At 57.9% G+C, this 26657-nt stretch overlaps 3 protein-coding genes and 1 long non-coding RNA gene across 6 annotated transcripts; 3 read left to right on the forward strand and 1 right to left on the reverse strand.

Moving 5' to 3' along the window:
- Nucleotides 1-44: 44 nt before the first annotated feature.
- LOC111158501 (oligosaccharyltransferase complex subunit 4, non-catalytic) lies at nucleotides 45-1285 on the reverse strand. The gene is made up of 3 exons (XM_022520564.1): nucleotides 1197-1285; nucleotides 936-1073; nucleotides 45-277 (listed from the first exon to the last, which is right to left on the reverse strand). Exon 2 carries the CDS (start codon nucleotides 1070-1072, stop codon nucleotides 959-961), a length of 114 nt encoding a protein of 37 aa, XP_022376272.1. The 5' UTR covers nucleotide 1073; nucleotides 1197-1285; the 3' UTR covers nucleotides 45-277; nucleotides 936-958.
- On the forward strand, nucleotides 1184-6819 carry LOC111158503. The gene is made up of 3 exons (XR_002641357.1): nucleotides 1184-1244; nucleotides 4774-4967; nucleotides 5122-6819. It is a non-coding gene; the product is annotated as an uncharacterized LOC111158503 (long non-coding RNA).
- A 12-nt stretch (nucleotides 6820-6831) lies between these two features.
- Nucleotides 6832-14601, forward strand: LOC111158499 (elastin microfibril interfacer 1). Its single transcript, XM_022520559.1, has 8 exons — nucleotides 6832-7500; nucleotides 8425-8550; nucleotides 9076-9296; nucleotides 10336-12261; nucleotides 12625-12741; nucleotides 13169-13186; nucleotides 13347-13484; nucleotides 13875-14601. Exons 1-8 carry the CDS (start codon nucleotides 7331-7333, stop codon nucleotides 14210-14212), a joined length of 3054 nt encoding a protein of 1017 aa, XP_022376267.1. The 5' UTR covers nucleotides 6832-7330; the 3' UTR covers nucleotides 14213-14601.
- Nucleotides 14602-14938: 337 nt separating this feature from the next.
- LOC111158431 (ketohexokinase) lies at nucleotides 14939-26206 on the forward strand. Of its 3 annotated transcripts, none has more exons than XM_022520444.1 (6): nucleotides 14939-15549; nucleotides 18992-19108; nucleotides 21486-21620; nucleotides 23333-23405; nucleotides 23961-24107; nucleotides 25749-26206. In XM_022520444.1, the coding sequence occupies exons 1-6, from the start codon at nucleotides 15458-15460 to the stop codon at nucleotides 26079-26081; spliced, it is 897 nt and encodes a 298-aa protein (XP_022376152.1). In that variant the 5' UTR covers nucleotides 14939-15457; the 3' UTR covers nucleotides 26082-26206. The 3 variants fall into 3 exon arrangements, with proteins under 3 accessions (XP_022376152.1, XP_022376151.1, XP_022376153.1); XM_022520443.1 differs by lacking the exon at nucleotides 21486-21620 and adding an exon at nucleotides 21162-21296 and having other exon boundaries at nucleotides 14978-15549; XM_022520445.1 differs by lacking the exon at nucleotides 21486-21620 and having other exon boundaries at nucleotides 14978-15549.
- Nucleotides 26207-26657: the final 451 nt, after the last annotated feature.

Below are 26657 nucleotides of genomic sequence, written 5' to 3' on the forward strand. Positions count from 1 at the left end.
CCCCATCCCTCCCTCCATAGCACAAGATTTTGGGACCACAAAAATATATATCTATATTTTTATATTGGGGGGAGGGAGTAGAAAAGAAACCCCTATACTGGGCCCTACACAGTGGCAGCTTCTTGTTCCATAGGGTTAAGGAAGACTTTGAGGAAATAAAAGTTGTTTGAAAAAATCCAGGTGTAGTTGCTTTGTATGTTGTGATGGGTAGAGGGGTGAAGTGAAGTGTGAAGGCCCCTCATACCCTCCATCTTGCCTCAGACTATGTCCTGGAACCCTAGAAAAGAGCGGGAAAGACCTGAGGTAAGGAAAATGCTGCAGCTCTCCGCTGGGGAAATCCTTCAGGCATCAGCTTTCATCCAGCCTGTCCCCCCTTTACATTTTTGACCCACACTTAAGGCTCCCCCCCCACCCCCACCTTTCCCTAGGACTTGGGTCTATAGTAACCAACTGCTCACTCAGGGCCCCTTACCCCAGAACACGGAAATAGAATTCTACATCTTTACAACCACACCCACGCGCACACACACGCACCAATTCTGTCCAAATAAAAGCCTAAACAACCTTAGAGAAGTGAGGACTACTTAAGTGAAGAGCCCAAATGCTCATCCTCGGATGGTATCCTCAGTACCTTTATTCCTACCGGTGTCAGTGCCTCCTTGTAGCCAAACCCCCAACTTGGGCATAGGGGTACCATGAAGACGGGGGCTGAGGATTAGAAAACTCACCCCCATTCTAGCAGGGAGCAGTTTAAGGGGGGAGAGGGCAGGGCACTGCAAGGCTCTCCCTACTGTGTGCGGATAAAGGGGCTCAATTCTGGACTATATTATGCTTGGCCCGACACTTTCTGATTTGAAGTTTCGAACCCTGCAGGCCCTGGCGTGGCCTCGCCACTCCACTCTCCGGGGGCTGGGCGCTAAGCCCCGGACCGTTACCTGGGGCGGAGAAAGCGCCACTTTCATTCCTGCTTCTTGGGATTGTTGACGGCCACGTAGTGATAGAGAACGACCAGCAGGAAGAGCGACACGCCCAGCATGTTGGCGAAGATGGCGAGCTGCACGTCTGTGATCATCCTACGGAGAAGAGGAGGGACTGAGCCTGAGGCCCGCGCTCTCCTCGCCCATGCCAGGACCGGTCCTCGCCCCCAGTACCAGCCACCGCCGAAGCGCCGTGGAGCGCGCCTGCGTGCCTCTCACCTAAAATCAGCTGCGCTCCCCGCGATGCGGTCTGCGTACTAGCTGGAGGTAGGAGTCCCGGGCCGGAAGTCGGTAGCACAAGCGCAAGCCCAAACCGGGCACTTCCGGCCTGGCAGCTCTGCCGGAACCGGCTCTCTAGCCCCGCCGTCTCGCTTGCTCCCCGCCTCGCATCGCAAGGGGCGGGGCGTAGGGCGGGGCTACGGAGGGGCGGCTCCCCCGTAGGGGGCGGGGCGGGCAACCCGCAGACGCGCCCCTGGGGCCGGCGGGGCGCGACTGGCTGTAGCTGCCAGCCGCTAGCGCGGCAGGGGCCCGCGCAGAGCCGTGGCCACCCACCCGGAGCTCGGCGGTGGGCTAGGGCGAGGGTGCGGCGGCATAGCTGGGTGAGAGGCTCGGCCTGACCCCCAGACTCCCACTCCCTTTCCTGCCTGGCCCCCCGCGCAGCTGCCCATCCTCCGCTTCCCGGCTCGGCCCAGCCAGGTGCTTCCTTTAGGCCCTGCCCTCAGGGTGCCCTCCCTGGCCCCGGCAGCGAAGGGGTTGGTGAACGGCGGCTCAGAATGGGGAGAGAACTGGGGCGGCCGGGTGCTCCTCTTCTCAGCGCCCCCCTTTTTGCCCACGGCCGCCAAGTGGAAGGATCCTGCCTGTGATCTGAACAGTGCCTCCCTAACTCGGGCTGGCTCCCCCCACCCCACCCCCGGAGGTGGGCGTCGGAAATTGGGCGGACCCTCCCGGAATCAAAACCCAAACGGTGGGACTTGAGCCAAGTGGGAAATCACCCCCCGGATGTGAGGGAGGGGGTGGGGGGAAGGGCTGGGACGAGCAAGAGAGGTTGTGGGTTCTGAGCACAGTGGATCACTGAGGAGAAAAAGACTGTGGGTAGATGTCTGAGGGTCTCTGGTGAGTGGAGAGGCCCTGGAGCTCTACAGTCCTCTGCCCCAGGGAGATCCTGTTCCCCCCTCACTGCTTGCTTTCCCTCAGCTTCACCATAAAAGGGAACGGCACGGAGCCAGGCTGGGGCCGGGGGCTGGGCTGTTTCTCTGGAGCTGTCAGGGGTAATGGGAGCCAGTTGCTTTGCGGTAGAGGGGGGCCAGGGCTCAAGGGACGCCTCTGCTTCTCTGAGCCAAAGAAAACTACAGGAGCTGCTATGGGACTGGAACAGCTGGGGCAGGGGACCGTCTTACTGCCTGTGTGCACCATGAGCCAGGGGTGCACTAGCTCAGAGTTGGCTTCCCTGGCCTGGGACCATCAGTTCGTCCTCTGTGCTCCAGCCCAGTGACTCCTAAGCTCAGTCTCTGCCTTTAGCAGTCTGTAATTCCCCTGGCCTCCCCCATTTCACCCCCGAGCCTCCAGCCAGTATTTCCAGAAGTTTCCTATTTAAAATCCCAAGCCCATGTCCCCTCCACATAATAGTGAAACCCCAGGGGTGTACTTTCCTCATACGTCCCTCAGAGAGTGGTCTGTTCCCAGCTCTGCTCTGGGAGAATGAGGGTCTAGGTCTTAAAGGATTACACACATTATGCTTTGTGGCTCCTGGAAATTTGAAGCAGATCCAAGTCCAACCAGACACTTAGATCTACTGTTAAGACAGAACTAGACCCTGGAAAGTCAACTTTCTAGACTGCAAATGGCATGAGGAAAGGCCTTGGAAGTGCTTCAGATTTCCAAGGCTGTCCTGAAACAACTGACCATAGACTTTCAGAGCTGAAGGGGGCCTTCAAGAACATGTTACAAAGAAGGAAGCTGAGGCCCAGGATTCTACAAATGGTTTGAAACTGTCACCTTGATCCACTTTCCTCTATTCCACACTCTATATCCCACTATGGATTCAATGCGTTGGTTATCCTAGGGTCAGGGACAGGAGGAAAAGGATTTGTTTTAGAACCATCCAGAAATATCCTTCACCTCCCAGAACGCGCTGTGCCTAGGTCAGCGACTCTTTATCAGCCTTGAATAGGTCATTTGGCCTACTGCCTGGAGGAACTGAAATTAAAAATGGTCCCCAGGACTAAACTAGACTCAGCTAAGAATTAACAAAGCTTGAAAAGAGCTTGGGTGGAAAATTATGTGTGGGAAGTGAGACCGGAGAAGCCTCACCCTTGGTGGAATTGGAGGAGGGAGAGAATTTGGGGGAGGGGCACATGTGGAGCTTAATCTCTGCAATTAGTATGACATTTTCAAGGAGAAGACATGAGTTTAGGATTAGGCTGGGGAGTGAAAAAGCAACAAGACCCGGGAAAGGGGTCTTTCAGAAGGTGGCTCTGAAAATATTATACCTGTGGGAAGCGTTGGAAGGAAAAGGAAAATTCGCGGTTGAGCGGGAGTGGACTTTGCTCCGGAGTCCCCACAAGCTTAAATTCCCATCTACATCTACATTTGCATAAACCAAGGCCCGATTCCCGTTGCTCTCCGTTTTTTCCTCCCAATATTCAGTCCTCTGACAGAAGGCGTTAGACATGAAATGCTCCTTGCCGTCGGCACCCCCGGCTCTCCCAGCCTCCACGCGTGAGCTTGTTGCTCAGCTACTGCTGGCCGGCTGAAGGTGTCACTTGCCCCATATAGCCAAGATTTCCCACTGGCACTAGACCCTTGAAAATCCCTTATCTTGGAAAGGTTATAAAATACATCTTGTCCTAGTGCCCCTAAGGACTTGGCCTTTTTTTTTTTTTTTTAAGATTTTATTTATTTATTTGACAGACAGAGAGAGATCACAAGTAGGCAGCGAGGCAGGCAGAGAGAGAGGAGGAAGCGGGCTTCTTGATGAGCAGAGAGCCCGATGCGGGGCTCGATCCCAGGACCGCTGAGATCATGTCCTGAGCTGAAGGCAGAGGCTTAACCCACTGAGCCACCCAGGCGCCCCAAACTTGGTCATTTTTGATCTCAGGAATTCTCTTGCCAATTGCTTTGGAAATCTGTAGCTGTTCGACAATACCACCACCGCCGCCACCGCCAGTGCATCTTCTCTAACCTTCGTCTCCAGTTGGGGCCTGCTTGCCCAACAGCTCAGGCCTCCCCAGTGAACCCAGAGCCACTGATGCATTTGAGGTATCACAAACATTCATGTTAGCCCCTAGGTCTTGGCTCCTAATGACGGGCCTGAATGAAATTTAACCTACAGCAGTGGTATTTCAAAGCCAACATTTTTGGCTTGACACACTTAAAATACAACAGATTTTTAAACTGAAGGGAGGCACCCATTTAAACTTCAGGAATGAGTGACAACCAGGCAGTGACAAGATGGCTGGGATGACCTTTCAGGTTGTCAGAGGCCCCCTGAAGGGAGAGAGGGGGGCAAGAACTGAGAAAGAAAACTCAACAGCAGCATCGAGGGCAACCTGAAGCAGGTCGCCTTCCTCTCAGTGTCAGGGCCAGGGCCAGGGCCTAGAGCCAATGCAGAGACCAGAGACAACACTGCAACCTTCCACTGACAGTAGCTCTTGAATCAGGATCTCCTGAGTCTGTTTCTTTCAAGCCTCCCTGTGTGCCAATCCCTCCGCTCCTAAGGGGCAGCCACAAATTTCCATTTCCGTGGATTCCAGCATTCACTTTCACCATCCTTTCTTTTTGCCAACATGTCTCCCAGTCACCAAGATCACATACAGGACCATCGGACCTCAGAGACAGCTCACACAGAGTCACATTGAAGATTCGGTGGCCTCCTTTCTCGTGGCTTCCAACTATTGCCCTGCAGACGGTTCCCAGAAGCAAGATCCACATCTCTGACCATCTCCTGGACACTTACTGCCACCGACTATGTTATTCTCATCTTAAAACTCAGTAGGTCCAGACTAAGGTCACCTTTTTTCCAAAGCTGCTCATCGTCTCAACTTCCCCATCCTGGCTCAAAACCCAGAATCCTCTGCGATGTCTCCCTTCCTCTGGCCCCTCATTACCCAGGCAGTCCCCAGCAACCACAGCCTTCTGTTTCCAGGCTGCACCACTCTGCCGTTGTAGAATGGCGAAGGCACCTCAGACAGTAGCCGGCAGACCTCCAGCGGAGTCATGGCCTTGGTTCTCAGGGATAACACTTCTCAAAGGAGGAGCTGGAATCAGCGTCCTTGTGCCCAAAACCCTGCCCATTGCTCTTGCCTGCCATGTTTTCTTTCTGAAGGCCTGTCAGTCTCCTACTCAAACACTTGTAATCCAAGCTCTTACCCAGTCATCTGGGCCTCTCCCCAATTTTTCCACAACTGACTTCTCTGACTTTCTGTCCCGTTTCTTCCTGACACAAATAAGAGCTCTTACTAAGCATTTTCCATGTACCAGGCACTATTCTAAATGCTTTACCTGTATTAATTCTATCCTCACAGACTTAGGAAGGAGGGCGCTGTTAGGATTCCCATGTTGAGGAATGAGGAAACTGAGGCAGCCCTCATTTCCCCAGCCTGCAGTCTCTCCCCTCCCCCATCTCCGGGCTTCACTTTTCTACCCCAACACTGCTCAGCCTCTCTCTCTCTTCCAGCGGCTCTGCTCTGACTCCCCGGAGCATCCAGCTGTCTTTCCCCTCCCCCTATGCAGCTTGGCACGATGTCTGTCCTGCTTTGTGTTGCTTGTTTTGGTGCCTGTGTCCCATCCCCATGGTCCCAGGTGCTCCTTCCGGAGTGTTCCCCATGCCTTTGCTCCCTGGGGGCGTCCACACAGCACGCTCACCTCCCTTCTGTCTGGTCCTTCTGCTCGGAGCTGGTAAGCAAGCACCCCACCGCACAGGGACACCTGGGCCTGAGCACGGAGCTGAGGCCAGATGGTGACGGAGAGGACGGGGGCAGCTGACCGATTCAGACTGCTCTGAGAGGAGCTTTCGGGTCCGGCTGATGGTTGAGTGTGACTGAGTCCCTTGCCTGCTACACAGGGTCTCGGGCTTGCCTCCAGGCTAGGGAAGGATTTCCTCTGGGCTCCATGGATCTAGGCACCCCCAGTCAGCCTCGCTCCTTCTCCTCCCCCACTTAGGCCTGACCTTCACCAAGACAAGCCTGAGATCCATACTCATTTGGTTTTTTGAGAATGAGTCTTCCTCCTCTCGCCCATGTCGTCTCCATGCCTGACAGAAGGTTACCTGCTCATTTCCAGATTCCTTTTTTCCTCTTCTAGCTTCTCTGAGTTTCCTGCCTCCGTGGAGACCTCTTCTTCCTTCTCCCCAGCCCAATAGCCCTCTCTCCTCTCTTCTTCTTGTCCCAAGTTGCCGACCTAGGAGTGTAGATTCTGATCAGGGGCCTGCTCCTGGCTTGCCTGGACAGGTTACCTTCCAGCTCTGGGCCTCGTTGTTCACATCTGTAAAAGGACGCAGCTGGACTAGACGGTGAGTGGTGTCCTGCTGAGCCTTCCAAGTCCATTCTCCCTTTCACAGTCCTCCCCTCCTCTTCTCAGTTTTCTCTCTCAGGGGAGGCTTGCCCTAGCCCCAGGGGAGCTGTGGCTCCTGTTCTCTGTCTAAGCGACCAGCCCTGGGCCTCCTCCCCAGGCCTGGCCCCGGCTCCACTCCATGTGGCCCGTCTGAGAGGCTGGCCCCAAGCCTGGCGGCAACTCCACATTTCTCTGTTTTTCCTTTTTTTTCCCTCTCTTTCCCGGAGTTAACAAGAAGCAGATGTGGCGCACGATGGTTGGAGAGGTGGGGGGGGGGGGGGGAGGCTGGACCGCCAGCCAGACAGGGGGGAAGGGAGTGAGCAAGAGAGGGAGGCAGGAGGCCAGGGCCCGCCCCACAGCCACTCTTGCGCCTCTGAACAGCCACAGGGGCAAAGCCCTGTCACCTCCAGGATCCGGTCACTGGGGAAAACAGATAGGGAGACCAGAGGAGGGCCAGCTAGGGCGAGGGGGTGGAGGCCCAGGAAGGAGCATCTGAAAGGGGCAGGGACCAGGCACAGGAGGCCAGGAGGCGCAGAGAACACACTCCCCTCAGAAGTGGAGAAGAGGAGAGCGGAAGGAACCGAGGGAGGGACGGACAGGAGCCTGAGGAGGAAAGAGGAGGGGGAGAGGGGTCAGGCCAGGCGGCCAAGAAGGAGGCGTGTGGCTGGGGGCTGCCACAGGAAGCTGGGGACAGGACCCGGCCAGCGCTGTCCCGCGGAGCCCCGGCATCCCCTGCTCCAGACAGAGGCGCCAGCGGTCAGGCCGGGATGTGCCTCTGAGGGCCACCGCGGAGCCCCCCCACCATGGCCCCCAGCGCCCTCTGGAACTGCTACCTCTGCTGCCTGCTGACCACAGTCGTGGGGGCCGCCAGCTACTCCCCTCGCGGTTACAGCCTCTACACAGGGGGCGGAGGGGCCCTCAGTCCTGGGGAACCCCAGGCCCAGAGCGCCCCCCGGCCTGCCAGCCGCCACAGGTAAGAGTCTGGGTCCCAGACCCAGGCTGGACGCGGGTGGGAGGATGGGTCAGAAGGTGGGTGTCCCCACCCCCTCCTTGGCCACCCTCCCCAGGGCTAATGCGGGGAAGAGTGGGAGAGGAAGCCCAGCCAGGCAGCTCTGCACAAGCCCACCTTCCCGCAGAGCATTTCTGGGCCCCCTACATAGATAGGTCCCCCTCTCACCTTGGGGGCCTGCAGTTAGGTGCCCAGGGAAACCACCATGAGGGGCCTGGGCCAGGCCTCCCTGAGTGCTGCCAGCTCTGTACCAGCCTGCTATCCTCCAACAGACCTTTATCTCTTCCTCGGGCTCCGTGGGCCCGTCCAGTATCTGTGACTCTTTCGGACACCACTCCGCTCTGTTCCTTTGGGCTCTCCAGCCAGACACAGATCAAAAGCCAGCTTGCATGGGGCAGAGAGTGTAGAACGCAAGCCCCAAGGGGGCAGGGCTCATCAATGGCTTATTCTCTACTTAACCCTGAGCTGGACCCTTGCCTGCCCCGTCCTCTCCCCTGAGGGGTGGGTGGAAGCCAGCATCCAGGGGATCACCAGAGGGACCCAGCCAGCTGGCTCCAATAGGCCACTCCGAACTAGGGATTGACACAGAAAGGGACGTGAATGAATGTGTGAATTCAGAGGCTCCCCACGACCCCCAGCCATGAGGATCAACTTCATGTAGCTGTGGTTTTCCATTCTGTGCCTCCTCTCGCTGTCTTGAAAAGTCTTCACCAACTCCTACTGCTCAGGAAAGCGTGGGGGCAGCTGCCGCTGCCAAAGTCCTGGTTCCCCCTGGACCCCAGGGGCCCTTTGTCTTTTGACCCTCCCTCAGCCCCTCTGGTAGCCCCTGGGTCCTCCTCTGGGGCTCGTGTCTCTGGCCCTTGGGCCCAGGTGGGGTTGTGCCTACAGGAACTGGTGTGCCTATGTGGTGACCCGGACAGTGAGCTGCGTCCTGGAGGATGGAGTGGAGACGTTCGTCAAGCCGGACTACCAGCCCTGTGGCTGGGGCCAGCCCCAGTGTCCCCGCAGTATCATGTGAGCTCCAGCGCTGGGGGCTGGGTACTTGGTGGGGGCTGGGCTAGGGCAGAAGGAGGGCAGCTCCAGCGCTGGGGGCTGGGTACTTGGTGGGGGCTGGGCCAGGGCAGAAGGAGGGCAGCCGGCTCGGGGAATTTGTACAAAGCAGGTAGCCAGAGGCAGGACCGGGGGCTTCAGTCAGAGCCATTTTGAGAAGACCCAGAGGCAACAGTTTGGGGTGGATACAGAGGGCAAAGTCACCCGGACTACCCTGCTGGGCCCCAGACGCCTCTCTGGGCTGAGTCAGGCTCAAGATGAGGAGTTTGAGGTTCCAGCATAGGACAGGGGGAGGACAAGTGGGATTTGGCCATTGGCCAGCAAGCTGACAGCTGTCAACTGAGTGCAGCCACATGCTGGATGGTAAGGGGGACTAGGCCTGAGGGACAGGCCTTATCCACCACCAGCAGCTGCCCATCTCTGAGGACAGGACCCAGGGTCACTGACAGTACAGGGAAGAGTAAAGAGGCCTCCCTCTGTCCCTCCCAGGTACCGCAGCTTCCTCCGCCCTCGCTACCGAGTGGCCTACAAGACTGTGACGGATATGGAGTGGAGATGCTGTCAGGGGTATGGGGGCGATGACTGCACTGAGGGTCCCGCCCCGGCGCTGGGTCCTGCACTCGCCACGCCACGCCCCCGGCCCCGGCCCGCCCGCCCCAACCTCTCTGGCTCCAGTGCAGGAAGCCACCTGAGTGGACTAGGTGGGGAAGGTGAGTATGGGAGCCACTGGGGAGAGAAGTGGGGGCTGGTGCTGGCTGGAAAATGTGGGGCCAGGCTGCTGAGGGCCACGGAGTAAGTGAGATCCCTGAGATTCTCTGCCTGCGTGTGCACTGTGTGTAGCACGCGCGCATGTGTGTGTGTATGTTAGTCACATAGAAACTGAGAATGAGAGAGATCAAGAGAAAAAGAAGGCAGAGAAAGAGATCGTGCTCACGCACACCCACATGTGGCCTAGTTGGGAACGGCAGTGGGAGGAAAGGGGAATTCCTTCGAGAAGCTTGGGCACCAAGGGGATAGACCGTTCAGACTACAAGTCCTAGAATGCACTGCACCCGACTACAGGTCCCAGGCCCCTCGGTGGCCTCTGGAGACTGCAGGTCCCAGAATGCAGCAGTCCCCGCTGGCCTTCCCGCGTGTGCGTGCCGTGCACTGCGGATGTGCTGTGCTCGCCTGCCCGGGAGATAGTCATGCTGTAAGGATGGAAACAGGAACTTCTGGCTGACGGTCCCACCTTCCAGCTGGAGCCCCCACAGGCTTCCCGTGGAACCTCGTCTGTCCCTGTGCTGTTGTGGAGAGACGTTGCTCAGAATAGCCACTATGGTGGGGCCCACAGTGTCTCCCTGCGCTCCCATTTCACAGACAAGGAAGCAATTTCTCAGACTCCCTCTGAACTGTAGACTTGGTGGTCAGATGGGTGAGCTGGGTTTGAAACTTGGCTTTGCCACTGACTAAACTTATAATCCATGGCCCAGCTCCGTCATCTCTGGTTCTCTTTCTAACGGTATACAAAGTGGGAGAAGCTGCAGTGTCTGTCCAGGGGAGTCTGTTGGAAGGGGGCAAAGCCATGGTACGATTTTGGCCCACAGGCATTCAGTAAATGGAGTTTCCTTCCGCCTTTTCTTGCCCAGAGTACCCAGCCGAATCAGCGAGGCCCTCTCGCTGGAGCTGGGGAGACCAGGGTCCAGGAGGTTAGAGGCTCTGAGCTCTGAGGCCCGGCCCCCCTGCCTGATGCCATCCCCTCTCTGCCAGGTCCTGGGGACTCAGAGAAGGTGCAGCAACTGGAGGAGCAGGTGCAGAGCCTGACGAAGGAGCTGCAGGGCCTTCGAGGCATCCTGCAGGGACTGAGCGGGCGTCTGGCAGAAGACGTCCAGAGGGCCGTGGAGACGGCCTTCAACGGGAGGCAGCAGCCTGCAGATGCGGCGGCCCGCCCCGGCGTGCACGAGACCCTCAGTGAGATCCAGCAGCAGCTGCAGCTCCTGGACAACCGCGTCTCCACCCACGACCAGGAGCTGGGCCATCTCAACAACCATCACGCTGGAGGAGGAGGAGGAGGCGGCGGCAGGGCCCTGGACCCCACCCCAGCCCCTCCTGGCCACAGCGAGGAGCCGCTGCGGGAGCTGGAGCGACGGCTGCAGGAGTCCTGCTCCGTGTGCCTGGCGGGGCTTGATGGCTTCCGTCGGCAGCAGCAGGAGGACAGGGAGCGGCTGAGGGCCCTGGAGAAGCTACTGGCCTCCGTCGAAGAGCGGCAGCGGCAGCTCCCCGGGCACGGGATCCGCAGGCCCCTTCAGGAGTGCTGCCCTCCTGAGCTGGGCCGGCGGCTGGCGGAGCTGGAGCGGAGGCTGGATGTAGTGGCCGGCTCGGTGACGGTGCTGAGTGGGCGGCGAGGCTCCGAGCTGGGAGGAGGGGCCGGGCAGGGGGGCCACCCCCCAGGCTACACCAGCTTAGCGTCCCGCCTTTCTCGCCTGGAGGACCAATTCAACTCCACTTTGGGTCCCTCAGAGGACCAGGAGGTGGGCTGGCCTGGGCGTCCTGGGGGCCTGAGCCACTGGCTGCCTGCCGCCCGGGGCCGACTGGAAAAGCTGGAGGGACAGTTGGCCAACGTGAGCGGGATGCTGGGTGGGCGGTTGGATCTGCTGGAAGAGCAGGTGGCAGGGGCCGTGCAGGCGTGCGGCCAGCTGTGCCCCGGGGCCCCTGGGGAGCAGGACTCCCAGGTCAGCGAGATCCTCAGTGCCTTGGAGCGCAGGGTGCTAGACAGCGAGGGGCAGCTGCGTCTGGTGGGCTCCGACCTGCACAAGGTGGGAGCGGCCGGGGAGGCCCAACAGGCTGCCCTGGAAGAACTCCAAGGGCTCATGAGCCAGCTCCAGGGGCGCGTGGACGCACAGGATGAGACGATCGCAGAGTTGGCGCTGCAGCTGAATCTCACGGCCGCACGGCTGGGCCAGCTGGAGGGACTGCTGCAGGCCCGCGGGGATGAGGGCTGTGGGGCCTGCGGCGGCGTCCAAGAAGAGCTGGGCCGCCTTCGGGATGGTGTGGAACGCTGCTCATGTCCCCTGTTGCCCCCACGGGGCCCTGGGGCTGGCCCAGGTGTTGGGGGACCTAGCCGAGGGCCTCTGGATGGCTTCAGTGTGTTTGGGGGGAGCTCAGGCTCAGCACTCCAGGCCCTGCAAGGAGAGCTCTCCGAGGTCATTCTCACCTTCAGCTCTCTCAACGACTCACTGCATGAGCTCCAGACCACCGTGGAGGGCCAGGGTGCTGATCTGGCTGACCTAGGAGCCACCAAGGACCGCATCATCTCAGAGATTAACAGGCTGCAACAGGAGGCCACGGAACATGCTACGGAGAGTGAGGAGCGCTTCCGAGGCCTGGAAGAGGGACAGGCGCAGGCTGGCCAGTGCCCCAGCCTAGAGGGGCGATTGGGCCGCCTTGAGGGAGTCTGTGAGCGGCTGGACACGGTGGCCGGGGGACTGCAGGGCCTGCGCGAGGGCCTTTCCAGACACGTGGCTGGGCTCTGGGCTGGGCTACGGGAAACCAACAGCACCAGCCAGACACAGGCAGCATTGCTAGAGAAGCTGCTGGGGGGACAGGCGAGCCTGGGCAGGCGGCTTGGAGCCCTTAACAGCTCTGTGCTGCTCCTGGAGGACCAGCTTCACCAGCTCAGTCTGAAGGACCTCACTGGTGAGGGGGCAAAAGGAAGCATGCAGTGGGAGGTGGGGGGGGAACCCCTTTTAAGTCCTTTCTTTTTCCTTCCTTCCTCCACAACAGCCCCTCATAACCTTATATACTTTCTCCCTACTCTGCCCAGCATAATTACAGACCCACCACTGTCCTGGGGGATGGTTTGTCCACAAGAGATAAGCTCCCCACTCTCCCCTGGCAGCTCAGACAGGCCGGTGGGTCGGGGCAGGGCACAGCTCTGCCCGCCAGGTAGCCGGCATGAGCGGCAGCGGGCCTCACCAACCTGCCCATGGAGCCATGACCTTCCTTGTCCTTTGGAAACTCCTTTTATGGCTTTCCTTCAATTTAATTTTGTCGCCATAGGGCCTGCGGGTGAGGCAGGGCCCCCTGGGCCTCCTGGGATACAGGGACCACCAGGCCCTGCTGGACCGCCAGGACCTCCAGGCAAGGATGGACAAATAGGGCCCATCGGGCCACCAGGTACGTGAGCTGAGATCCCTACCACAGCTAGGCTTCCCCACACCTCTAGCAGCCTAGGCTTGACATTCATTCCACTCTGAACTTGACAGAGAAAGGAGGAAAGGGGCAAGGAGTTGGGGGGGGGGGTCTTACATGGCTGGCAGTGACTAGGAGCTGGGACACTCACTGTGTGGATTAGTTGGATATGGTGGGCTGAGCGCTGTGTTGAAGACTAAGGCTGAGCTATGAAGACAGGGCTATGGAGGGTGAGAGAGGCTGGGGCCTGGTTGAACTGAATGGACTGTATTTCTCCTTGTCTTGATACCCCCCATTCCTGCTGTGGAGTCTGTGTGACACCTACCACAGTGAGAGAGACTCAGCAGATGTTTGCTGAGTGACTTAGTGAGAGCTCCCCCACTTCTCACTGCTCCCTCTCCTCCTCCCACAGGTCCCCAGGGAGAGCAGGGTAAGTTCGTCTCATTTGGTGCTGGAGGGAGGGAAACAGAACTGGGGGTTGGAGGATGCAAGGCCTCAGGCAGCCGTGGAGAGAGAGACCCCAGAGGGGAAGGGGGCCAGTTAGCTCTGCACTGAGCATCCACTCTGACTCCCACCTTACCCCTACCCAGGAGTGGAGGGGGCACCGGCAGCCCCTGTCCCCCGGGTGGCCTTTTCAGCTGCCCTGAGTTTACCACGGTCTGAACCAGGCACAGTGCCCTTTGACAGAGTCCTGCTCAACGATGGGGGCTACTACGATCCAGAGACTGGTAAGCCTGGAGGCTGGCTGGCTGGGCAATGGGGCAGGCCGGGGAGGTGGTGCAGTGATATGTTCTCATCCTTGCCTCCTTGGGCAAGGGGGATATTTTCATGCTCTGGTTTGGGGAGACCTCTATTTACTTCATTTATTCATTCTCAGCACAGCGTGGTTGAAGGGTCGGGGGAAGGAGTGCTTATTTTGCCGGGGGTGGGGGCTGCTGGGGCTGCTGTAATGAACAAAACACCAAATTCCCTGGCCTGGTGGAACTTACATTCTAGTGCATGTCACATGACAAGACCCAGCAGGTGTCTCCCTAGTCCAGAAGTTCCGGGTGGGCTCCCCAAAACCTCCTTGGCCCCTGACACCTGTTTCGCCTCCTGACTACCATCCTTGTCCCCAGGCGTGTTCACAGCACCTCTGGCCGGCCGCTACTTGCTGAGTGCGGTACTGACCGGGCACCGGCATGAGAAAGTGGAGGCTGTGCTGTCCCGTTCCAACCTGGGCGTGGCCCGCATAGACTCTGGTGGCTATGAGCCTGAGGGCCTGGAGAATAAGCCCGTAGCCGAAAGCCAGCCCAGCCCTGGCGCCCTGGGCGTCTTCAGCCTCATCCTGCCTCTGCAGGCTGGAGACACAGTCTGCATCGACCTGGTCATGGGGCAGCTGGCACACTCAGAGGAGCCGCTCACCATCTTCAGTGGAGCCCTGCTCTACGGGGACCTGGAGCTAGAACACGTGTAGACACAGGGCTGAAGTGTCTACGCGGCCCAAAGAGCCAGCGGGGGTGACGGGGCTCCCCGGGCTCCCCGCCCGAGATGGGGCTCCGTTCTGGCCCCAGCCCTAGGCGAGCCGCCGTCCCCGCACCCTCTGTGGCCCAGGCGCCCAGAGCACTCCTCTCCATGGCCTGAGCGCGCCGGGTCGGGGACTCGGGGGTCCTCTCGTCCAGACTTTTGTCTGCTCACCGTCCGCGGCAGGGCCCAGACTGCGGAGGAGCCAATCAATCCTCGCACTCTCAGAGCTCCTCCAGCTGGTCTCTGGGCCGATGCAGGGCTCTCCCGAAGGGCTCCGGCCCCACCGCCATACTAAACTATTCAGGAATAAAGACACTTGGTTTTTCTAAAAAACAAAACAAAACAAAACAAACTGTCTGCTCCAGTATGTGTTCAAGGGTAGAGAGAAGTACAAAGGCGACGGGGTGAGGGGGGATCTCTGGGTTCCCTGTCGTGGTCGCCCCATCTCCCCGCTCGGTGGCTCCGCGAGCACTTGCTGTGCACCCGCCCGCGCAGAGAGGCGCGGTCCGCGGCCCTCCTCCGCCGAATGCCGGTTCCGCTGGCGTCCGCCAGGGGGACCTCGGAGCCGACTCCCGTCACGTGACCGCCGCCCCTCACCTAGCGGCCCCCGCGGCTCCGCGACGGAGGCGGGGCCTCGAGCTGGGACTGGCTGGGCCCCGGGGGCGGGGCGCAGACGGCGCGAGCGACGGCTGGGGCTGAAAGGGTCGGGCCGGTACTGCGAGGCCCGGCTCAGGTCTGTGGGTCTAGGGCCTGGAGTGCGAGGCACCCGTGCAGGAGAGGGAGGGGCAGAGGGTGCCTTAGTACTGCCCTTTTTTTGCATTCAGAAGATGGCCTAGCTGCGCTTTAGAGAGGTTTGCATTAGCTCCGAGCCTGTCTGACAAGTGAGGAAACTGAGGCCGAGAAGTGGGAGGCCTTGCCATCTGCTGGGCCACGCCACCTGCTAAGGGGAAGCCGGGGATCAAGACCTCGGGGTCTGCGCTCCCACGCCCGCTTGAATCCGTGGGCGTGAGGAGCAAGGGCCCTGCTCCTTTCTTTCCCTGCGGGAGGCTGCAGCAGGCTCCCTGGGGGAGGAGCTCGGGACGCAGAGGAGGAGCCAAGGCAACCCCAGGAGCAGGGACGCAATCCTCTGGGGTAAGAGGCAGAGCCCAGGAGGAACCCCGTCAGCCAGGCGGCAGAAAGCTCCGGGCGCAGCCTCATGGAAGACAAGCAGATCTTGTGCGTGGGGCTGGTGGTGCTGGACGTCATCAATGTAGTGGACAAGTACCCGGAGGAGGACACGGACAGCAGGTAGGGGCGCCCGGGCCCCTCGGAGACTCCTGGGGCCGCTGCAGCCCCGTGTTTGAGCCCGGCAGCCAAGACCCCAACCCCAGGTCTGCGGGGCTGAGGTCAGCCTCCGGAGCTGGTATCCCGTGCCCTCCGCCTCAGAGGACCTGGGGAAAGAATTGAGGCCTTTAATAGTAAGACCCAGGCTTTGCATAGCACTGTGCTGGCCAGTTCCCGTCTCAGGAATCATTATCCCCCTTTAGAAGCTCTTTTGAGATGAAGTGATTTATCCAAGGGCATGTAACTAATAAGGGGCAGGACCAGCTTCTTTCTTTTTAACCAAAAGACCAACGCACTTGTCTCTCACCAGTGGTCACTTCTAATTTATCTACTACGTATATCTCATCTGTTTCTTAAATAAATTTTGAGGTAGCTTACAATGTTAAGTATGCACAGATAGAGTGCAAGGACCCCTCAAACCATGGTGTTGAACTTCACTCTAGCTTCAGGGCTTGCTGGCACTATAGGCAAATTTAGAACTTCTGTGGGTTATGGATAAAGCCGGTTCATGTGCCATGACCAACGTTTCCCTGGTGCTAAATTCCACGGGTTTACCAGAAGTCCTTTTTACAAAATCAATGAACAACATCTTTTTTGGTTGTCTGGTAGAAGTCAAAGAGTCACTCGTTGGCCCTTGTATTTACTCTTAATAAGAACCTCACCATTACACTGTAATCCCAGAAGGGCATTTCTCTGGGGCGGAATCCGGGTCTTTCCCTTGGTGCTGTCTAGTGCTTAGAATCCTGACATTTGCTGCTTGGCTCTCAGCTTTCTCAGCCAAGAACTGGATAAAAGGCTAGTTCAAGGTTGAACTCAGGACACTCTAGCGCTCATAGCCATATCCAATTCTCCCTCTTCTAATTGAGGAGAGAGACCCCGGTAGTCTGCAAGCTCTGGGTCCACCCAGCACAGTCCCATACTTTCCTTACAGCAGCCCATGGGAAATGTGTAAGGATCAGTCAAATCGTCTTCTTACAGATGAGGAAGCAGCTACCTCTGTGGAGAAATTAAATAATTATTGTAAGGCCACTTAGTTAATGAGTGGCAGAGCAGTAATTACAATTCATAGGGATCTAGTGTTCCAGCCATCTGTCATCTCCTGCGCTCCCTCTCCCTTTGCTGCTGCCCATCTCATGGAATTGACCCTTTGCTTTGGGCTGCTCTGTTTGCCAGAGGTTAGAGCCCTTGCCAGGGGGGCAGGGGCAGTGGGAGAGGGGTACAGGGGTAGGCTGCTTTGCAGACCTAGGTAGGTCAAGCCAGCCGGCCTCAGGATGCAGGCACAGTGAGGAGTTCAGCCTCCTCTCAAGAGAACAGTGTGGGTTCCAAGGCCCCAGGTCCTCCCGAGGACTGATGGGCCCCGGGAAGACCCGGCTTGGAGTGCCACCTTCAATAACAGCTGCAGTCCCATTCCCTTTGAGCTTACTTACCTGGAGAGGCTAGGATAAGGAGATCCTGCTAGCTCCCACCAGGGTGGGCTCATTCTGAAGGTGGGCACTGGGGCATCTCTAAAGAGACCTCCCACCATATTCTCCATGTCCCCTGCTCTCAGGGTGTACCTCCCCCTCCCCCAGACCCATGGCTCTTCTCTGCAGAATGGTGTGGTTGTCCTTAGGGCACCTCTCTCTCTCTTTCTCTCTCTCTCTCTCTCTCTCTCGTGCCCAGCCCACCTGGCCCACCTCCTGGACTCCTGTGCCTCCCAGAAGAGCAAGCCCAAGTGAGGACCCAGACCTGCCCAGGCATTTCAGCCCCACCTGTCCCAGGGTCCTGGGCTCCCCAGGATCTGGGGACTCTCAGGAGCCACCACCTGGAACTCAGCCAGACCCCTGAGTTATGACTCTTCCTCCCAGAGTCCAGGCTGAGAAGAGCTTTCCAGAAAGTGTCCTCATACTCAGCAGGGCATTTCTGCACAGGAAGTTGGGTATCAGTGTGACGCGGAAGGCTTTCCACAAAGTAAAATTGCAGCCCCTTTCTTCGAAACCTCATCCAAGCTGGGGGCTAACGACGTTCTATTCACAACTACACAACACAGTGCGTGGCTGTGGTTGTGGAGTCAGGCCACTGGATTTGGATGGCCGCTCCGTCCCTGACTATGGATGTGATCCCGAGAGTCAGTCACATCCCGCGAAGCTCCCCTGTTCTAATCTGCATGAAAATTTCTCTAAAGCTCCTAGCTCATGAACTGTTTGTCCCTTTACAAATTAGTATCCTTCCCGGGGCACCTGGGTGGCTCAGTGGGTTGGGCCGCTGCCTTCGGCTCGGGTCATGATCTCAGGGTCCTGGGATCGAGCCCCGCATCGGGCTCTCTGCTCGGCAGGGAGCCTGCTTCCTCCTCTCTCTCTGCCTGCCTCTCTGCCTGCTTGTGATCGCTGTCTGTCAAATAAATAAATTAAAAAAAAAAAAAAACAAATTAGTATCCTTCCCAGTGAGGTCATCGACCCCTTTTCCCAAGACCGAAGGGAACTTCGGGATTAAGTCTTTGTGCCAGGATAACTTAGCCCAAAAATTCTGCTTCGTGAATTTCTCTTGATAAGTGGTTCTTATGGGAACTGGCCACAGGTGTTCTCTTTGGAAGAACAGAACCGGCAGCCAGGCGCTGTTGACCCCACAGGACTGTGGGTGCGCAGGGAGACACCATGATAGTGCTTCGATGTGCCAGAGTCATAGTTTTGTTGTTGGTAACCTCAACGCCCTGCGGGTGCAGCCTCCGGGCAGTGTCAGCGTACACCTTGAGTTAGATTTTCAGTCAAGACAGAGAAAAACTAAAGGAAAAAAGGTAACCACGTGATGGGATGGTGTGTTAACAAACCTTACTGTGGTGATCATTTTGCAATACCCCCGTTTCAAATCACGCTGTGTATCTTAAATTTACAGAATGTTATATGACAAGTATAGTTCAATAAAGCTGAAAGAAAGGAGAAACCAAAAAATGGAGAAAAACTGGTCTTCATCCAATAATCTCTTTAACTTTTGACATTCTTACATAAGTCAGCTTCCCCCTTCCCTCCCCACCCCCCACTTAAATGATCTCAATATCCAGTTTTGCTCCTGGTCTTACTTATTTTAACCTGAGTTTTCAAGCGAGCTCCCCGGAGACGGGAGCAGGGAGCCGATCTGACAGCTGTGAGAGGAGGAACTTGGAGCTCTCCAGCAATCGGGGCTGAAGGTACGGCAGCTCTGTGCCTCTGGGAGAGACCGGTCATCGTAAGGGAGAATGGGGTTACCCTACTGGAGCCCTCCTTTGTGATGGACCTGAGTGCGTGAAAATGAGAAGGCTGGGCGAGATGCTTTCTGAGGGAGAGCTCCCAGCTCATGCATGTCATGGGCCCTACCCAGGGCCCTGAGGCCGGCCTTGCTTCACCTGGCCCCCGCCTACCGGAGCTGCAGGGACCCTCTGCGTGTTTTGCAGGTGCTTGTCCCAAAGATGGCAGCGCGGAGGGAACGCATCCAATTCTTGCACCGTCCTGTCCCTGCTCGGAGCCCCCTGTGCCTTCATGGGCTCGCTGGCCCCGGGCCACGTTGCCGAGTGAGTGGTGGAGGGAGCAGGAAGGCCTGCCCGCAGGGTGGGGGGCAAAGAAGGAAGTCTTGACCCAGGGGAGGGGGGGCTTGGGGTGGAGGGCAGGGTGTAAGAAATGGGGTGTGGGGGTAACTCTGGATCCAGAGTGGGAGGGGCGGAGTAGAGTACCAGCATCCTAGACCGGCGTGGCTTATCTGCGGCTCAGGTGTGAATGCTCTCTGTTAAAGCTGTCGTTTCCACAGCCTGTTGCCTCCTCCCCTCTCCAGAGCCTGCTCAGCTTCCCACCTCTTCCCTCCTTGCTTCCAACAGACTCTGCACTGGATATGACTTTGCCCTTCTCCATCCCCCGTGGTCCTGGCTATGCTTGCGGCAGAAGGCAGTCAGGGACGTGCCGCACCCATCCTCCCCCGGGGATGTCCAGTCTCCGTGGTCCTAGGGTTCAGGCCCACAGTTCCTTTCCCCGTTGAGGGGGCAGGACCAGTGCTTGTGTCCTTGTTGTTCACTGAAGCCACAAGAGCACCCTGCCCGAGGACACCCTGAAGCCATGTGCTAACGCTGGGCCCAGACCCAGGCCTCAGCTCACTAGCCGGGAGGCCCCCACACTTTCTCTGTGTTGGCTGCTGCCGGGACCCAAGAGCCCTTTGACCCCTGGCACTGCCAGTTCAGCAAATGCTTATCAGGAGGTGAGGCCCACACTTTGCCCACTGTGGGCACTAGGGCAGGCTGCCAGCTTGCTGGCCTGTGGAGCTCAGCCCTTTGAACCCTGGTTTCGGGGGGTGGGGCTGCAGCCCAAGCCTAGCCCCCTGAGCTGCAGCTAGATTCCCTTTCTCGGTGAACGGGCACGAAAGAGATCAGGAGACAAGGGCCTTTCCTGTGAGGTGGGACAGAAGGGCCTGGAGCCAAGGGCTGGTCACTTGTTAACTTTCTTCAGTGGCTGTCTTCCTTCCCAGCAAGAGGCAAAACCTGAGTTTTGCATGGCTCTCACTCAGGGTAGTGGACTCCCCTTTATGGAACAATAATGCTGGGAGGTGGGCCACTCCGGATTCTCAAAACATTTAATGAGCCCCTACCATGTGCCAGGCACTGTGTGTGCAAAAAGGCATTTGGAAAACCAAACCGTAGTTGGTATGCTTTGGGGAAGTTCCTATTTAAAGGATCTTTGAGGGGTGAGATGAGGAGTGACGCCCCGAGCTGATCCCAATTTGGTCTGTATTGTCCAGCTTCGGTGTTGCCGAAGCGGGGTCCGGCCATAGTGAGAAAGGTCAGGATGGTGGCTGGACTAGTGGTCCCAGGATACTGTGTCCAGAGAGGGCCAGGAAACGTGGGCCTGGCCCCCTTGTTCTGTGGGTGCAGTCTCCTCGAGGGGCCACCTCCGGCTCCTGCTGATCGGAGGAGATCCTGGGGTAAGAGTCCCGGACCAGGGGCTCCACTGTGCGGAGCATTAGGCCCTGGGAGCCAGCTCTCTGCCTGGAGGGCTCACCGCGCAGCGAGAGGAGAGGGCTATGGGTGGGCTCCCCAAGGCAGCACCGCTTCCTGGCTGGGCATCACGGAGGCGGTTGTGGAATCACAGCACGGCAGGGGCCTTCAGAGAAGAGAACAGAAAGGATGAGTGTGTAGAGGGCAGCTGGGGGGCAAAGTACCACCTTGGTAATTATTAATTCTGCCTAGGCTTTGCATGAAACTGGCCACGGTGCCCTCGCCTGCTTTGTTCAAACAGGGCGCACATGCTCTAGGCCCCAGATCTACCCCATCCAGTTCCACGGACTTCAGCACATCCTTTCTGGCTTGAGTCAGACCAAAGGGACAGGTGTGGGGTTGGAGTTTACTTCAATCAGGCTCTAAAAGAACGTCCCTAGGTGTTTTTCTCACTGAGTTCCAGGCTATGCGCCCCTGCCTTTCCTGCCCCCTTGCACAGCCTGGGGCGGCATGGTGGTTTCCAGTTCCCTCCTGGCCCCCTCCGCTTGCCTCCAGGGTCCCCAGCGGTCCTGCCACCGACCCTCCAGTCCCCAAACCTTTGTCGAGCTTCACCTCCCCCCGACCCCGGGGTGCTCCATCCCGGCAGTTTTGTCCTGGATGACCTCCGCCGCTATTCTGTGGACCTCCGCTACACAGTCTCTCAGACCACGGGCTCTGTCCCCATCTCCACGGTCATCATCAGCGAGGCCACTGGTAGCCGCACCATCCTGCATGCCTACAGGTTTGTATGCCAGTCTGCGCCTTGCCAGCCGCCGCTGTCGCCGTCACTAACTCTCAGAACAGGACCCTTCTTCTCTCAGAGGCCCACGTGCTCCAGCACCCCCTCCCCATCCCTGCAGGAGGTCCAGGCCACGTATAGGCTCTAATCGGTGTCTCCTTGCCCTTCCCCTGACTCGGAATCCACCCCAAGCTTCCTAGTGGCTGACTTCAGGCAGCGGGGCGTGGATGTGTCCCAGGTGGCCTGGCAGAGCAGAGGGGAAACCCCATGCTCTTGCTGCATCGTCAACAACTCCAATGGCTCCCGCACCATTGTGCTCTACGACACGTAAGGCCCCCTGGCCTCGCCCTGGCACAACCCACCAATCAGTTCCCTCACTTGCCACCGGGGCATCCCGGCAAGCCGCCTTTCTTTTTGTACCAGAAATCGTCCCCATGCCAACCTGTTCAGTGATTTCTCAATTGTTTTCAATTAGGGGAGAAGTGAGGTGGGAAGAGATGTGCTTTGCTCCAATGACTTGGCCTTGGTCAACACCAAGGATGGGCAGGCAAGCCTGTGCAAAACATAATTCATGGTGTGATTCCTCCATAATTGGTCAATCAGCAGCCCGGGAGTGGATGTGGGGGAAATTGTTCTGAGGAGAGAGGGATGGATGGGAGATGGGATTCCACCCATCTTAAGCCCTGATGGGGACCCACTGGAATTTCCGGGCTCAGCCCCCAGAAGCGCCAGCCTGCAGCATGGCACTAAGGAGATGGGTTTGGGTGTTCAGAAGACATGAGCCCACCACAAAGTTCCCTGCATAATGAAGCCAGGCCAAAAGCACACACAATTCACGCCATCACTGAAGCAGAGGGAAGGGCATAATTGAGTTGGTAGACCAGGGCCATCAGATGCCATGTTAACTAGTGGGGAGGGATCCGCTTTAAAGTCCCAAGCTACCAGGGAGAGGCCCTGTGGACCCAGATCCTTCTCATCTGTCCCAGATTCTCTCCTGAAGAATCCCACACGTTTAGTTTCCTAAGAACCTAGTGTGTGCCAGATACTATGTTAGGACTAAGATGGTCCACACCCAGCAGTCTTGGGGTTTAGGGTGTCCCTACATGCCTAACATGACTCCTGGATCTGGGGGAGAGGGGGTAACTATATTAGAACAAGCTTTATGGCCAGTGGTCTCTGGGCTCCCTGTGTCCCATTTATAAGTGAGTGGGCATATGTGCTGGCAATGACCTTCTCCTTGGCAGTCCTAGTCATCCGCCCATTAAGCAACAATCTGCAATTTTGATCAAGGACACCACGTGGGTATTCACAGGAAGAGGAGAGGAGCTCAGAGGGGAAACATTTGTTGCCCACTGGCCTCGGTGCAGGGATATCCACACATATTACCTCCAGCTGCAGCAGGCTGGAGGGTTTGGACCACTTACCAACGGGCAAGCAGCCTCTGAAAGGCCCAGGTACACAGCTAGTTAATTAGATTCGGCTGCAGAATGTAGAGGGGAGGGCATAGTTTGGGGTAGGTCTCTGGTCAAGGCTGACCCTTCCCGGATCTCCAAACCGAAGTCAGCCAAACCTAGACTCTTCCTCAAGCACCAGCCTTGACCTCAGGGTTGCCAAACCTAGAACCCTGGTGCTGCCACTGCTGGGAGCTAAACTGTGCTGCTGGCAAGGGGGAATTCTGGGAATTGTAGTCCCTGGTGCTCTTAGAGTATTCTGGGAGATGTGGTCTCCATAGCTTACTCAACTGAATCTTGACCCATGCGGCATTAGCGTTCACAACTTAGTTAATACCCAAAGGGCACCCCAGCAAACTGCCTCCAGCTCCCTGTCTGGATGGAGCTGAGTAGGGCAAGGAGTGGTCAGGAGGTTAGCCTGGAAAGGGCCTGTCCCGGAGTTGAGCCTCAGAAGCCTTTGTGGGAGATCCGGCTTCCGGCCATGCTGCAGGTGGCACCGGGCATGGGGGCCCTGGCGGCCAGTTAGAGATCCCGGCCTTGGCCAACCTTACCATGCCTTTTCTCTCTCCTTCCTGTCCTGTGACTTAGGAACCTGCCAGATGTGTCTGCTACAGACTTTGAAAAGGTTGACCTGACCCGGTTCAAGTGGATCCACATTGAGGCAAGTCCTGCCCTACCTGTGTTTTGAGGGACTCAACCCGCCAGCCCTCCACGTATTCCACCTTCTTCTTAGTTTTTTTGACCCATGAAGTACCCTCAAGATCAATGACTCCAAGCCCCCTCATCCCCTCTCCATCTTGCTCTGTGTTTTAAGGCCCAGAAAGCATCGTACTTGGGTTCACACAGCAGAATGTAGGCACCAGAAGCAGGAAACTGGCTCCAGGCCTAGATCCGTGCTTTTCTGCCTTAGGGGCTGCCCACCTCAGCCACACTGGGAGAAATCCTGAGTTCGAGTCCTAGCCTTGTCTTTTAATTCACCATGCGTCCTTAGAAAGATCTTTTATTCCTTTATCTCCTCCTCGATGAAATCAGGGGACTGGTCAATAAGGTCTCCAAGGTCAATGACTGCTCTAGAATTTTGAAACTTAGGATGCAGCTCCGGCCCAGCTTCCCGGCGCCCCTATTCCGCCTGATGCAGAGTCCAAGCAGGGAGTGAGGGAGGAGCCAGAGGCCTGGCCCGGCCCTGCTTGTCCTGAGCCAACCCGCCCCGCCCCAGGGCCGGAACGCGTCGGAGCAGGTGAAGATGCTGCGGCGGATAGAACAGCACAACGCCTCGCAGCCTCCAGCCCAGAAGATCCGCATGTCTGTGGAGGTGGAGAAGCCCCGGGAGGAGCTGTTCCAACTGTTTGGCTATGGAGATGTGGTGAGTGGCCCACGCAGCTTCCCCTTGCCACATCCAGCTCATATGGGTGGCTTTTTATATATTTTTTTAAGATTTAAAAAAAAAAAAAAGTGTTTACATGAGAGAGAGCACAGAGGGAGAGAGAGAAGCCGACTCCCCTCTGAGCAGCGAGTCTGGCCTAGGGCTGGACCCCAAGACCCTGGGATCATGACCTGAGCTGAAGGCAGACGCTCAACCACCTGAGCCGCCCAGGTGCCTCTCATTTAGGTCTTAAAGGAACCAGCAGTTCCTTTGGTTACTGGGAACGCCCACCACAGCTGGAATGGCTTGGCGTCATTGGTAGGTAGAGGTCAAAGAGGCAGGCCCCCCGCTTTGGACTCCTTTGCAGGCCTCGGTGGTGGCCAGGGAGCAAAATTTCTGCATCCCAGTGGGTGTGAGAGCAGCCAGAGGGCTGCTAGCTAGCCACGGAGCACCCCGCATGGGAGCATCTCCTCTCCGGGCCTCTTCAGCCCTTTCCTCTGTCAAATGAGGGACTAGGACAGTTCTCCGGGGTGTCCTCCAACTCTGGAGTGTGTGGCATGCTGTGGGAGCCACTCAGGGTTGAGGGAGGATGGGGAGGGGACTTGCATAAGGTAAATTTGGGTAATGCTGGGATGGAATGAATTCTGCGGGACAATCCTTGCATCATCGCCCGAGCTGGTTGGGCCTCCCCCGTGGCTTGGATGCCTGAGCCACACCCCAGGTTTTTAGCTGAGTGGTAGGGGTGCAGCTCGGCTGAAGTATCTTTCAGCAAAACTCACTCTGGCGATTCTAACGTGTAACTGGTGTGGAGGGAGCTCTACAGCCCCTGCCCCTTTATTTTAGACCGAGAGGGAATAGTTTTTTGTTTGTTTGTTTGTTTTTAAAGATTTATTTATTTATTTGACACGGTGGGGGGGGGGGAGCAGGCTCCCTGCTGAGCAGAGAGCCTGACGGGGGGCTTGATTCCTGGACCCTGAAACCAGACCCGAGACCATGACCCGAGCCGAAGGCAGAGGCTTAACCCACTGAGCCACCCAGGCACCTGGGGAATAGTTGTTTTTTTGTTGTTGTTGTTTTTGTTTTTAGATTTTTTAAATTTATTTATTTGATAGAGACCACAAGTAGTCAGGCAGAGAGAGAGGAGGAAGCAGGTTCCCCGCTGAGCAGAGAGCCCGATGCGGGGCTCGATTCCAGGACTCTGAGACCATGACCTGAGCCTGAGCCGAAGGCAGAGGCTTTAACCCACTGAGCCACCCAGGCGCCCCTTGGGGAATAGTTTTATCAGGAAAACAAAACAAAGCAAACCGCTCCTGAGAGCCGGACGTGTAACTCGGCAGTGCTGGCTTTCACCGCAAGATGGCGCTCAAGGCTCGCTCTGGGTTTCCAGCTGCAGGGAAATTCGTTGGTCTTAGACCAAATAAACCCGGGGCTTTTGTGCCCGGTTACCGGGCTGTGTTCCAGTACATCTTGAGCGAGTATGAACACGCATTCCTGTGGGTCAGGGAACTGCTACGTTGGAGATTTAGGCGGCCGTGTTGGAGGAGCGGCATATAATACGGGGGCAACGCTGGGCCACTGGAGGTGAGTGACTGAGCCGGGCTAGGTTAGGGTGACCGTCAGCCTCTCGTCCACTGCTTGCAGGTGTTTGTCAGCAAAGATGTGGCCAAGCACCTGGGGTTCCGGTCAGCGGGGGAGGCCCTGAGGGGCTTGTACGGGCGTGTGAGGAAAGGGGCAGTGCTTGTCTGCGCCTGGGCTGAGGAGGGCGCGGATGCCCTGGGCCCCGATGGACGGCTGCTGCACTCGGACGCCTTCCCTCCGCCCCGGGTGGTGGATACTCTGGGGGCCGGAGACACCTTCAACGCCGCAGTCATTTTCAGCCTGTCCCAGGGGCACAGTATGCAGGAGGCGCTGAGGTTCGGCTGCCAGGTGGCCGGCAAGAAGTGCGGCCTGCAGGGCTTTGACGGCATCGTGTGACCGCCCTGGGGCGGGGGGGGCCCTGGCTCAGAGCACCCCCTCCCTGGAGGCTGGCGCCTTCCCAGCCACCACTGCCTTCTTCCCCGCTCCATGCAGCCCGGCATCTGCGCTGCACACCCCCTGGGCAGATGCAGGCTGGGGGTGCGGCGCGGGGGCGGGGAGGGGGGTGCTCCGCTGTGTCCTGGTGTCTCCGCTGAGCCACAGAGCAAATAAACCTCCCGCCCCAGGGCCCGCTTCCTTCAGCCAGTCTGTCTGTCCTTGATGTCCAAACTGCTTGGCTGGGGATGCCAGACGCTTTGATGCTACAGCCCTTCACCCTCGTCTTCTCTGTTCCTCCAATGAACCTCCCTGCGGAGGCCCAGAGGGGGCAGCCCGCTCTAGAGCAGCGGGAAGCACCCCCCCCCCCCACTCGCCACCAGCCGCGCCCTCGGTGGAGACCCAGCCATTTCTGGGGAAGAGGAGCCACAGGGGATGGGTAGAGACCCTGGGCCTTCCTGGCTGGGGAGGACGCTTGTCTCCTTGTACCCAGGGACCGTTCCAAATTAACAAGCCATGAGAAAATCTCCTCTGGATCCC

The sequence above is a fragment of the Enhydra lutris genome, unplaced genomic scaffold (genome assembly GCF_002288905.1).
Source record: "Enhydra lutris kenyoni isolate GAN:26980312 unplaced genomic scaffold, ASM228890v2 scaffoldscaffold59, whole genome shotgun sequence".
Classification (NCBI taxonomy): domain Eukaryota; kingdom Metazoa; phylum Chordata; class Mammalia; order Carnivora; family Mustelidae; genus Enhydra; species Enhydra lutris.